Source organism: Ranitomeya variabilis, chromosome 1 (genome assembly GCF_051348905.1).
Source record: "Ranitomeya variabilis isolate aRanVar5 chromosome 1, aRanVar5.hap1, whole genome shotgun sequence".
NCBI classification, from domain to species: Eukaryota; Metazoa; Chordata; class Amphibia; order Anura; family Dendrobatidae; genus Ranitomeya; species Ranitomeya variabilis.
Window position 1 is genome coordinate 460,443,668 of NC_135232.1, and position 12,341 is coordinate 460,456,008.

At 42.6% G+C, this 12,341-nt stretch overlaps 1 protein-coding gene across 1 annotated transcript in view; it reads right to left on the bottom strand.

Annotated features, from left to right (window-relative positions):
* The window catches only part of MUSK (muscle associated receptor tyrosine kinase), a 252,498-nt gene that overhangs the window by 41,517 nt on the left and 198,640 nt on the right, over window positions 1-12,341 (bottom strand). The window contains exon 13 of the mRNA XM_077281030.1: window positions 2,709-2,868. Coding sequence (XP_077137145.1) covers window positions 2,709-2,868 — 160 coding nt within the window. The remainder of the gene's footprint in view (window positions 1-2,708; window positions 2,869-12,341) is intronic.

Consider the following 12,341-nt stretch of genomic DNA (forward strand, 5'->3'; position numbering starts at 1 on the left):
TCCAAATTACCATTTTAAAAAATGCAATAGGCTTTTCCGGCCTACTAAAGGTGTCTGTCTGTGTGCCCCTGCCTGGTGTTGTCCTCAACTAAATAAAGCTGAGCTTCAACCTTCCGGCTCTCATTAAGTGGTTTTAAAAAAAAAAAATGGTGGTTAGGGCCTACTAACGGCTTCTGCCCCTCCCTGGTGTTGTCCTCAACTAAATAAAGCTGAGCTTCAACCTTCCGGCTCTCATTAAGTGGTTTAAAAAAAAAAAAATGGTGGTTAGGGCCTACTAACGGCTTCTGCCCCTCCCTGGTGTTGTCCTCAACTAAATAAAGCTGAGCTTCAACCTTCTGCTCCAAATTACCATTTTAAAAAATGCAATAGGCTTTTCCAGCCTACTAAAGGTGTCTGTCTGTGTGCCCCTGCCTGGTGTTGTCCTCAACTAAATAAAGCTGAGCTTCAACCTTCCGGCTCTCATTAAGTGGTTTTAAAAAAAAAAAATGGTGGTTAGGGCCTACTAACGGCTTCTGCCCCTCCCTGGTGTTGCCCTCAACTAAATAAAGCTGAGCTTCAACCTTCTGCTCCAAATTACCATTTTAAAAAATGCAATAGGCTTTTCCGGCCTACTAAAGGTGTCTGTCTGTGTGCCCCTGCCTGGTGTTGTCCTCAACTAAATAAAGCTGAGCTTCAACCTTCCGGCTCTCATTAAGTGGTTTTAAAAAAAAAAAATGGTGGTTAGGGCCTACTAACGGCTTCTGCCCCTCCCTGGTGTTGTCCTCAACTAAATAAAGCTGAGCTTCAACCTTCTGCTCCAAATTACCATTTTAAAAAATGCAATAGGCTTTTCCGGCCTACTAAAGGTGTCTGTCTGTGTGCCCCTGCCTGGTGTTGTCCTCAACTAAATAAAGCTGAGCTTCAACCTTCTGCTCCAAATTACCATTTTAAAAAATGCAATAGGCTTTTCCGGCCTACTAAAGGTGTCTGCCCCTCCCTGGTGTTGTCCTCAACTGAACAAAGCTGAGCTTCCACATTCTGGCTTTCGCCCTATACTATCAGATATTAAACTGCATTTGGCCTACTAGTGTGGTTAGGCCCTTGAAACAGTGTCTGCTGCTCTTGGGTTTGCTACTCCACTGAACAAAGCAATGCCGCCTGTTTAGTCCTGTTACCAATTTTGAACTGCATGTAGCCTACTTTATTCTTTGGCCCTATATCTGTTTCCTCCTCATCCTGCCCATTGCCCAGCCACTGCTAAATGAGTCTGCTGGTACATTGACCTAGACCACTACATTCCCCTTGTACTCTACACAGCCAGAATCTGACCCTGCTGAAAGTAAGGTTCCCCTTCCCGCATGTTATACCACCTTACACAGGGACAAAGAGGAAGGTGCAGATGAAAGTGCAGGTTCCTTCATCAGGTGGGGGGGCATACTCGTTGGCGACGTCACTGGCACAGGGCCCCTCAGAGTACGCAAAAGTGTCGCTGCTGGTGGGAGGCGCCCCCGCCATGCAAACACACCGCCGTACTTTGAGGGGCCCTGTGCCAGTGGCAATGCGAACGAGTGGGCCCCCCCCTGCTTGCTCAGGATCACAGCACTTGCAACGTTTAAATACTTACCTTTCCCTGCAACACCGCCGTGACGTAGTCCGCATTTCCTGGGCCCACGAAAAACTTGAGCCAGCCCTACTCCCACCACAACTTTCCCCCAATTCCCTATGCCCAACTATTATTATACAGTTAATTAAGATTGGCAAGCTTCAGAAACAAGAATGGATGTTTTTGGCATTAAAATGGGCACTGTAGGTGTTTTCCTGGCCTCCACTCACTGCCGACTATGCTTCCCCATTGACTTGCATTGGGTTTCGTGTTTCGGTCGATCCCCGACTTTTAGCGATAATCGGCCGACTGCACTCGACTCGACTCTGGACAAAATCGGGTTTCCCAAAACCCTACTCGATCTTAAAAAAATGAAAGTCGCTCAACCCTAGTTGCTACTATAAACTGAATCAGCGTGCACAGAGCGCTGATGCAGTTAAACTCTTCTGTGGAGCAGGGACACATGCTCTCCCTGCACTACCGCTTTCTGTTTGGTAGAAAGTAGGTTGATTTAATATAATGAAAAGGATTTGCAGACCCATAATACATCAAAAGATAAAATCATGTGGGGGTAACCACAATAGATATTAATTCAGACCAATACCGCCACTTAAGGTATATCAAGTCTAAATTAAAATGATATCATAATTAAACAAGCAATAATAACCTTTATCACGAAAAAAATCAACCAGCAGGATTTTTTTAACTCAATTGGGTAACACTAAAGTCTATTTAGTTTGAACTAATAGGTGAGAGATGAGCCACAAGAAGAAATTTCCTTTCATGGGCCTATATATATATATATATATATATATATATATATATATATATATATATATATATATACACACACACACACATATGTATATACATATATGTATATATTTATTTCTGTTTAAGAAATGATATTTATTTAAACAGCGAAAAGTCCCTGTGAACTGTTTCTGGATTCTGACCTCCAATCTACAATTTGCTATTATAAGTGTGACTCTATTATTACTCTAAATATAAAAGTTTTGCCGTGTCAAACAATCACATTTAATACAGTATAATGAACTGGAATAAAATTATTAATATCACACTTAACAATGCTATTCATATAAGACAGTGAACTGCTTTGCGTTACCTGCCCTGCACAGTGGAATGTTGCAATATTCCCATCTAACATTAGGATCTGTTGTAAAGCACCATGGACGTTCATATTCTCCTCCAGGGTTCCTACAATAATTTTCTGCATTAGACAGCTCTTGGAAAACACTAGGCATCATTCTGTGTAGGTGAGGTAGCTGAAAAAAATAAACATTTCCATGAACAATATAAGTGTCTGAACGCTTCATGTTTCTGGAAAAACTCATAGGTAGAGAGAGACATACCATTGGTGCAACCTCTGCAGCTGCCTAATAGGTTAGGAGGCCACTGTCATCTTAAAGACAATTTTTAATATCAATTAGATTGCACATAAGGGCTTGAGCTAATAATCGCCAGAGCTCCCAATTACTGGTGGATAATTAGAGAAAAAACGTACCATATACACGCTAGTAAAAGCAGAGTTATTCAGAAATTTTTTTTGTGCTCAAAATGCTCCCCTCGGCTTATGCTTGAGTGATGGTCCCAGAAGACAGAGGGGGAGATTCAGCAGCAGAGTAGCGGGTCACAGGAGGCAGGAGCCGGCTGCTGCGGCTAAAGCTGTGCCCACTGCTAAAGAGAAATGTTTATTCACTGTGCTGGCAATATTTATTCATTTATCTTTAATAGCGAGCACAGTAGTCGCAGCAGCCGGCTTCCACAATCACGTGTGCCTGCTAATTAAGGGAATGAATATTCACTGCCCTCAAATCCCATAGGTGCTGGCACTGGAACAAGACACTGCAAGGGAGCGCAGGGATGATAAGTAGTGCCATTACACACAGAAAGAGCCCTTGAGGTGCCAGAACAGCAAAACTTCCCCACAAGTGACCCCATTTTACAAACTACACCTCTGAATGAATTCATCTAAGGCTACATTGATTATTATATTGACAGTATGAAAGTGTCAAAGACTAGTACACTGTTGGGAAGTGAAGAAAACATATTTATTAACTTTTATCACAAAGATTTACTTTTAACCCCAAATGTCACATTTTTACACAGTGAAATGGGTAAAACTGGCACCAAAACTCGTCACACAATTAATGCTGAACATGGCAATACTCCATATGTGGCTGTATAATACTGCTTAGCCAGACGGTGAGACTAAGGAGTGAAGGAGCGCAATTTCACTATGGGAGAACAAATAATAGTTTGCAGACTCCATATACAGAGTCCTTAAATACCAGAAGAGCAGGATCTTCTCTCAAGCAACCCTATTTTTTCAATTAAACCCCTCTGGGAATTTTTCTACTGGTGTAGTGACGATTTTGACTTCATGGGTGTTTTCCAGTGGATATTGCCAAGTAAAAATTGCAAATCTACCATTATAGTGCCCAGTAAATTGTAGTGCCCATACATTGTAATGCCCATACATTATGTCCAGCTCATGCTTCTAGAGACCTGTAATTTAAGAGGGCTATCATTGCTACAGAAATGCCAAACATGTGGTGTTACGTGTTACGGAACCACTCAGCACCCAGAATATGTTGTGCAGTTATATGTATGAATAATAGGTTCCATGTGAGATGCATCAGCCCACATGCTGTGCCCCTGGGCAGAGGGGACAAGATATCCCCCTTCTGTCCTCCCCCCACCTTTGTAATTCCCACAGTAAATATCGGCAGGCTCCAGCCCCATGCGGCTATTGTAATGTATGTCTGGCCTGCTGCTTTTCTATTGGCCTGCCCTCTGTATCTGTGTAATATATTTTGTGTCCTGTGAATAAAGTGTTGTGAGACTGGAAATACGTGGAGAAGCAGTCAGCTTTTATATGCTCTCATGTAATCAAGGAATTCCAGCCAGCGTCCTTCATTCAGACTCCAGCCAAAAGAAAGTGGACCTCCTGAAACACGGGGTGGTACTGAAAGAGGTACCCCAGCTTGGTAGACCCCGTTACATGTGGATGCTAAACATGGTTTAGGTACACTGTGTGGCTTAGAAAGTAGGGGGGCATATGGTTTGGGAGCGCAAAATTCGCTGGATCTCCTTTGCGAGGAGCTATAATGCTTTTGCCGAGTTTTTGTACTACCAGTAACATGGAAGTCCCCTTTATTTCCTTTGACAAATGGTGGACCTTGCTATTTTGTGAATTGAATTGAAGCTGTTATTGGGAAAATTTTACATATCATTTTGGATCACATTTATTTAGTGCTCTGCGCTGATCACTTGTGTAGGGGTTTACATCTACAAATGACGTTATTCAGATGAAACCTTTGATGAGTCCATACACTTTAATTAAGCAGCAGTTACTATCGACTCCATTGGGCTTTTGTTCAGCAGAGTCCTTCTTTTCAGAGGTGTACAAAACTGGCCGACCTTGCTTTTATGCACTCCTAAAAGACAGACACAAAAGGATCATAGGCCATAGGGCATCCATAGTGTCTCCATTTGCTTCATTATAGGGAATCTCCCACCAGGAGTTCTGTCTGAATAACATATTTCAGATATTTTTATGGAAACTTCTGGACACAGTCTGTCAAACACTTATATAGAGCGATGCCGCTCCAACTAGACAGGCTCCGACCAGGTGTATGCATAACGTATACCTACTCGCCAGTCTCAACTCAGAAACTGACAAATCTTCGCAGCGTACAGTAGTTGCGCTGGGGGGATTCATAAGTATGCAGTCATACACACTGACTGTAGACTTGTCAATTTAGACAGGAAAAACTCTTTAACTTGATTACTTTGATAACTGGTATAATGCATTGCAATGCACAAGCACTGTAATGCATTATATCTGTCAGTGTGACCGTGACAGAAGCCTCTTAGACCAGGCTTCGGGCACAGTCTAAACAGGTTTCCATAGCTGGCTTGTGACATTAGTCACTTCTCACGGCCAAGCCGCAAGTCAGAGTGGACAAGGAGTCCAAGGTCAGAAGCCAGGAGGGTAGTCATAAACAGAAGGGAGAGACAAAAGTGTAGTCAGGCAATGTTCCGAGGTCAGAGTACAGGAGGATAACGGACCAGAGCTGAAGGGGTTATACAGAGGGATGGTCAAAACGAAGTCTAAGGTCAGGCAACAGATCAAGCATACAGAACTCAAGGCACAGGAAAGCACAAAGCACAAACCTCACAAGCTGAATGTACATCTAGCAGAGTTATGGGAGACACCGCTCAGTTAGGAAGCATGGCAATTAACTGGAATAATGAACACATGGAGACAGCTGACGCCTCACAATCTCAGATTGGATAGTCGAGCTGTCAATCAACTCACTGTCAGCTTAACACACCCCTGTACCAGATTGGATTGCTAAGCTGTCAATCAAAGTGCTGACAGCTTCAGCACACCCCTAAACCAGAATGTATCCCAGACACACTGAGGAGTGGAACTGCTACATGGCTGACCTGGAAGTTGTCATAGGGACCTTGGGTTGCCATGGATAAGGATCGCAATGGGAGAGGGAGCCCCCTCTCTCTCAGATTGTAAAATCTGTGATCGCTATCGATTGCAGAATTTAAGGGTTGAAATAGCCCTGTGCTGGTACGTGCACTGTTCCTGGCCATAACAGCCATAGCTCAAGCAAAGAGGCAAAGCACAAAATGAAAATAGCATAAGATGATGTGAAAGAGTCCAGTCCCTCTGTACATTTTGCACAGCTTCTTATTCCACCTCACCTTACACCATTTTCACTCAGGTAAAAACTTTGTGCTTTGCCTCTTTGCTTGCCCGTGACTACAGACATACTTACCACAACCCTAACTCCATTGTGGGTCTATGACAAGTATTTTCATGCAGTCTGTGGCTGTGCTTGCTACAATTTTCTTTCAGTTGCTTCATGCAAGGCTTAGGCTACTTTCACACATCAGGTTTTTTGCATCAAGTACAATCTGACGAATTTGTAAAAAAACGGATCCGTTTTTTTTCCGCTAGATCCGTTTTTTCCTCAGAGTTGTATTAGCGCCGGATTGCGCCTGATGTTCCAACGTTTCATCCGCTTTTGTCCAGATCTGTCAAAAATTTGTTTTCCGGCGGACGGAGAAAACGTCCAGAGCAATGTTTTTTCCGTCCGGTGCAAAATCACACAACGACTGATCAGCCAAAAATGTATGAAACACAGGTATAAATGGCCGAATCCAGTTTTTTAAAGAAATCCTGCATTTTCCATTCTGGAATATCTCTATCTCTCCAAAAAAAAAAGGATCCAGCAGAAAAACAGATCCGTCGCTTCAGTTTTTCACTATTTGCGACGGATCCGTTTTTTTAATAAAATTAGCCGGATTGTGCCTGAAACAAAAACCTGATGTGTGAAAGTAGCCTTAGGGTATGTTTCCACGGTCAGGATTGCATCAGGATTTGCTCAGGATTTGACGCAGGTAAAATCTGCACCAAATCTGCACCTGAGGTCACTGGCAGGTCACCTGCGTTTTTGATGCCTTTTTGATGCATTTTTCATGCTTTTTTTTTCATGCGGATTTGTGTGTGTTTTTGTAAGCTAAATAAAGATATACAAAAAAAAGAATTGTGGTGCCATTTCTTGTCCAACCTCTTCATTTACATACTCCATTGAAGAATAATGTTTACACACACAGACAGATAGATGATAGATAACAGATAGATGATAGATAGCTATGGGATAGATAGATAGATAGATAGATAGATAGATAGATAGATAGATAGATAGATAGATAATAGCTACATAGATCTACAGTATCTATCTATCGTATCTATCTATTATCTATCTATAAATATATCTATTGATAGATATATCTATAGCTAGCTAGATAGATATATTGATAGATATATCGATAGATAGATAGATACGATAGATAAATAGATGATAGATAGATAAATAGATCCAATAGATTGATAATAGATAGATACGATAGATATATACAATATATAGATAATAGATAGATAATAGATAGATACAATAGATAGAGAATAGATAGATAATACCAAGCCCAATGTTTAGTAATAAATATAATAAAAAGGTACATAAAGAGTTAGGCCGGGATCACACATGAGAGAAACTTGGACAAGTCTCGCATCTTAATACCAGACACTGCAGACGGCACTCTGGAGTGGAGCGTGCTGTTGCATGTATTTCTGTGCAGCCGCACGCTCTGCTCCTGAGTGCCGGCGGCAGTGCCGGTTATTAAGATGCGAGACTCGTCCGAGTTTCTCGCATGTGTGATCCTGGCCTTAAATAAAGACACACACACGAAATCTGCAGTAGGCCGGGGTCACACTTGCAAGAAACTCGCACGAGTCTAGCACCTCAATACCTGGCACTGCCGCCGGCCCTTGGGACCGGAGTGTGCGGCTGCAAGTATTTCTATGTAGCTGAACGCTCCGGTCTGCGTGCCGGTGGCAGTGCCAGGTATTGAGGCGAGAGACTCATGTGAGTTTCTCGCAAGTGTGACCCCGGCCTTAAAAGCAATTTCTGTTTAATTTTAAAAAAATTGAAAAAAAAACATGGTGTGTGCTCCCACGCAATTTTCTGCACCAGAGAGGGAAAGCCAGCGACTGGGGGACCAATGTTTGTAGCCTGGGAAGGGGTTAATACCCATGGATCTTCCCTGTCTATGAATATCAGTCCGCAGCTGTATATTTAGCCTTTACTGGCTATTAAAATAGGGAGACCCCCCAAAAACAATAACGCGGGGTCTCCCTACAATTTATAGCCAGTAAGGCTACGCAGACAGCTGCGGGCTGATATTCATAGCAGGCTACAAATATTGTCCGTCGGCTTTCCCCCTCTGGCACAGAAAATTGCGCGGGAGCCCACTCCACTTTTTTTCCATTTTTTTTTATTTAAACGCTCATTAAGGCCTCTTTCACACTTGGTACAGGTCTGTCGCTATGCGTTGGGCCGACTTACTGATGCACGTTGTGAAATTTGTGCACGGCGTGGGCAGTGGATGCAGTTTTTCAACGCATCTGCTGCCCATTCTGAAGTCCGGGGAGGTGGGGGCAGAGTTTTGGCTGGCCATGCGCGGTAGAAAATGGTGGACGCGACGGACAAATAAATGTTCACTTGAACGTTTTTTCGTGCCAATGGTCCCCCAAAACAAAAATCTGTCGTGTTTTGGCGGACCATTGGCACGAAAAAACGTTCAAGTGAACATTTTCACATTGAAAAACTGTATCCGCTGCCCACATCATGCACAAATTTCACAACGTGCGTCGGTACATCGGCCCGACGCAAGGCGACGGACTTGTACCGATGCAAGTGTGAAAGAGGCCTTAATGAGCGTGCTTAATTTTAAAAAAAAACTAAAAAAACTGCTCTGGCTCCAACGCAATTTTCTGCGCCAGAGGGGGAAAGCCGACGGCCGGGGGCCAATATTTGTAGCCTGCTATGAATATCAGCCCGCAGCTGTCTGCGTAGCCTTTACTGGCTATTAAAATAGGGGGATCCCAAAAAAAAATGATGTGGGGTCCCCCTATATTTTATAGCCAGTAAGGCTACGCAGACAGCTGCGGGCTGATATTCATAGCCTAGAGAGGGGCCATGGATATTGGCCCCCCGGCTAGAAATACCAATCCGCAGCCGCCCCAGAAATGGCGCATCTGTAAGATGCGCCAATTCCGGCACTTAGCCCCTCTCTTCCCACTCCCGTGTAGCGGTGGGATAAGGGGTAATAAGGGGTTAATGCTACCTTGTTATTGTAAGGTGATTATTAAGCCGGGTTAATAATGGAGAGGCGTCAATAAGACGCCTATCCATTATTAATCCAATAGTAATAAAGGGTTAATAAAACACACACACATTAGGAAAAAAGTATTTTAATATTCTTCATTTAACCATACTTACCATACTTCAGCGCCTGCAAAAAAGTAAAATAATAAACCATATACTACCTGTCCACCGTAGTCTAATTAATAACGAGTGTCCCATGACGATCTCCCCTATAGAACAGTGACATCGGGTGATGTCACTGCTCTATAGGACCTTCAGTGACACACTGACAGGAGACAATGGCTCCTGCAGTATATCACTGAGAGGTTACTAGAGTTCAAAGTCTCACTTTATGGCAATTGCTGTGTGGGAAAATTTCTCACACAGCAATGCCAAAAGTAAGACTAGGGACTATTTTTTTACAGCGGCGGAGGAATACGGTGCGGAAGGATAACTTCCTCCCGTCATTGTGTTCCTGGAGCCCCTAGAGAGCGGTTGCATCAGCTGATAGATAGGTAGATAGTCGTGGGACACTCGTGGATTTCTGCGGATCAGGGAGTATATTGGTTGTTTGTTATTTTAATCTTTTTTACAGATGACACTGGCTTCGGGGATCAAAATGAAAAGTGATGGTGAGTATGTACTCTCGGTTATATGTACTGTATGTCTGTCTGTATGTATTGTATGTAATGTATGAATGTATTGTATGTAGTATGTATGTAGTATGCATTTATGTATGTAGTATGTATGCAGTATGTTGTATGTATATAGTACATATGTAGCATGTATGTTGTAGGTACAGTTATATGAAAAAGTTTGGGCACCCCTATTAATCTTAAGCTTAAAGTTTTATAAAAATTGGTTTTTTTGCAACAGCTATTTCAGTTTCATATATCTAATAACTGTTGGACACAGTAATGTTTCTGCCTTGAAATGAGGTTTATTGCACTAGCAGAAAATGTGCAATCTGCATTCAAACAAAATTTGACACACATTTCTAATTGGAGGTGTTTGCTATTATTATTATTACTACACCTACTACATATTGGGATAGGATCTTGGAGATGTGATATCCCTTTAACCCCTTAAGCCCCGAGGGTGGTTTGCACGTTAATGACCGGGCCAATTTTTACAATTCTGACCACTGTCCCTTTATGAAGTTATAACTCTGGAACACTTCAACAGATCCCGGTGATTCTGACACTGTTTTCTCGAGACATATTGCACTTCATGACAGTAGTAAAATTTCTTTCAAATTGCCTGCAATTATTTGTGAAAAAATGGAAATTTGGCGAAAATTTTGCAATTTTCCAACTTTGAATTTTTATGCCCTTAAATCACAGATATATGTCACACAAAATACTTAATAAGTAACATTTCCCACATGTCTACTTTATATCAGCACTAGGGTTGAGCGAAACGGGTCGATCATTTTCAAAAGTCGCCGACTTTTGGCTAAGTCGGCGTCTCATGAAACCCGATCCGACCCCTGTGCTTGTCGGCCATGCGGTACGCGACTTTCGCGCCAAAGTCGCGTTTCAATGACGCGAAAAGCGCCATTTCTCAGCCAATGAAGGTGAACGCAGAGTGTGGGCAGCGTGATGACATAGATCCTGGTCCCCACCATCTTAGAGAAGGGCATTGCAGTGATTGGCTTGCTGTCTACGGCGTCACAGGGGCTATAAAGGGGCGTTCCCGCCGACCGCCATCTTACTGCTGCTGATCTGAGCTTAGGGACAGGTTGCTGCCGCTTCGTCAGAAGCAGGGAGAGCGTTAGGCAGGGTCCACTAACCACCAAACCGCTTGTGCTGCAGCGATTTCCACTGTCCAACACCACCTTCGGTGTGCAGGGACTGTGGAAGCTATTTTTTTTTTTTTTTCCCCTCAGCGCTGTAGCTCATTGGGCTGCCCTAGAAGGCTCCGTGATAGCTGTATTGCTGTGTGTACGCCACTGTGGAAACCAACTGCTTTTTTCAAAGCACATATCCTCTTGTTCCTTCCTTTCTGCACAGCTATCTTTTTTGTTTGTCCACACTTTTTATTTAATTTGTGCATCAGTCCACTCCTATTGCTGCCTGCCATACCTGGCTTACATTACTGCAGGGAGATAGTAATTGTAGGACAGTCCCTGTTTTTTTTTTGTTTTTTTTGTGGGAGATTAAGATTGGCATTTCTGCTACAGTGCCATCCCTGTGTGTGCCATCTCTCACTGAGTGGGCCATAGAAAGCCTATTTATTTTTTCCGTGATTTGTGTTCTAAATTCTACCTCAACACAAAAACACTACATCAATCAGTGGGAGAAAAATATTGGCCTCAGTCAGGGCTTGTGTGCCACTGCTGTGTGTGCTATCTCTCATTCAGTGGGCTATAGCAAGCCTATTTTTTATTTTTTTTTTTTTAATATTATTTGGTTTCTAAAGTCTCCCTGAAAAAAAAAAAATACCTAAAAAAACAGTGGGAGAGTAATATTGCCCTTTCAGCTTGTGTGCCAGTCTTGACTCCTGGGTGTGCCACCTCTCTCCCTCTCATTCAGTGGGCCATAGAAAGCCTATTTATTTTTTTTTTTAAATATTATTGGGTTTCTAAAGTCTCCCTTAAAAAACAAAAAATACATAAAAAAACAGTGGGAGAGTAATATTGCCCTTTCAGCTTGTGTGCCAGGCTTGACTCCTGGGTGTGCCACCTCTCTCCCTCTCATTCAGTGGGCCATAGAAAGCCTATTTATTTTTTTTTTAAATATTATTGGGTTTCTAAAGTCTCCCTTAAAAAACAAAAAATACATAAAAAAACAGTGGGAGAGTAATATTGCCCTTTCAGCTTGTGTGCCAGTCTTGACTCCTGGGTGTGCCACCTCTCTCCCTCTCATTCAGTGGGCCATAGAAAGCCTATTTATTTTTTTTTTTAAATATTATTGGGTTTCTAAAGTCTCCCTTAAAAAACAAAAAATACATAAAAAAACAGTGGGAGAGTAATATTGCCCTTTCAGCTTGTGTGCCAGTCTTGA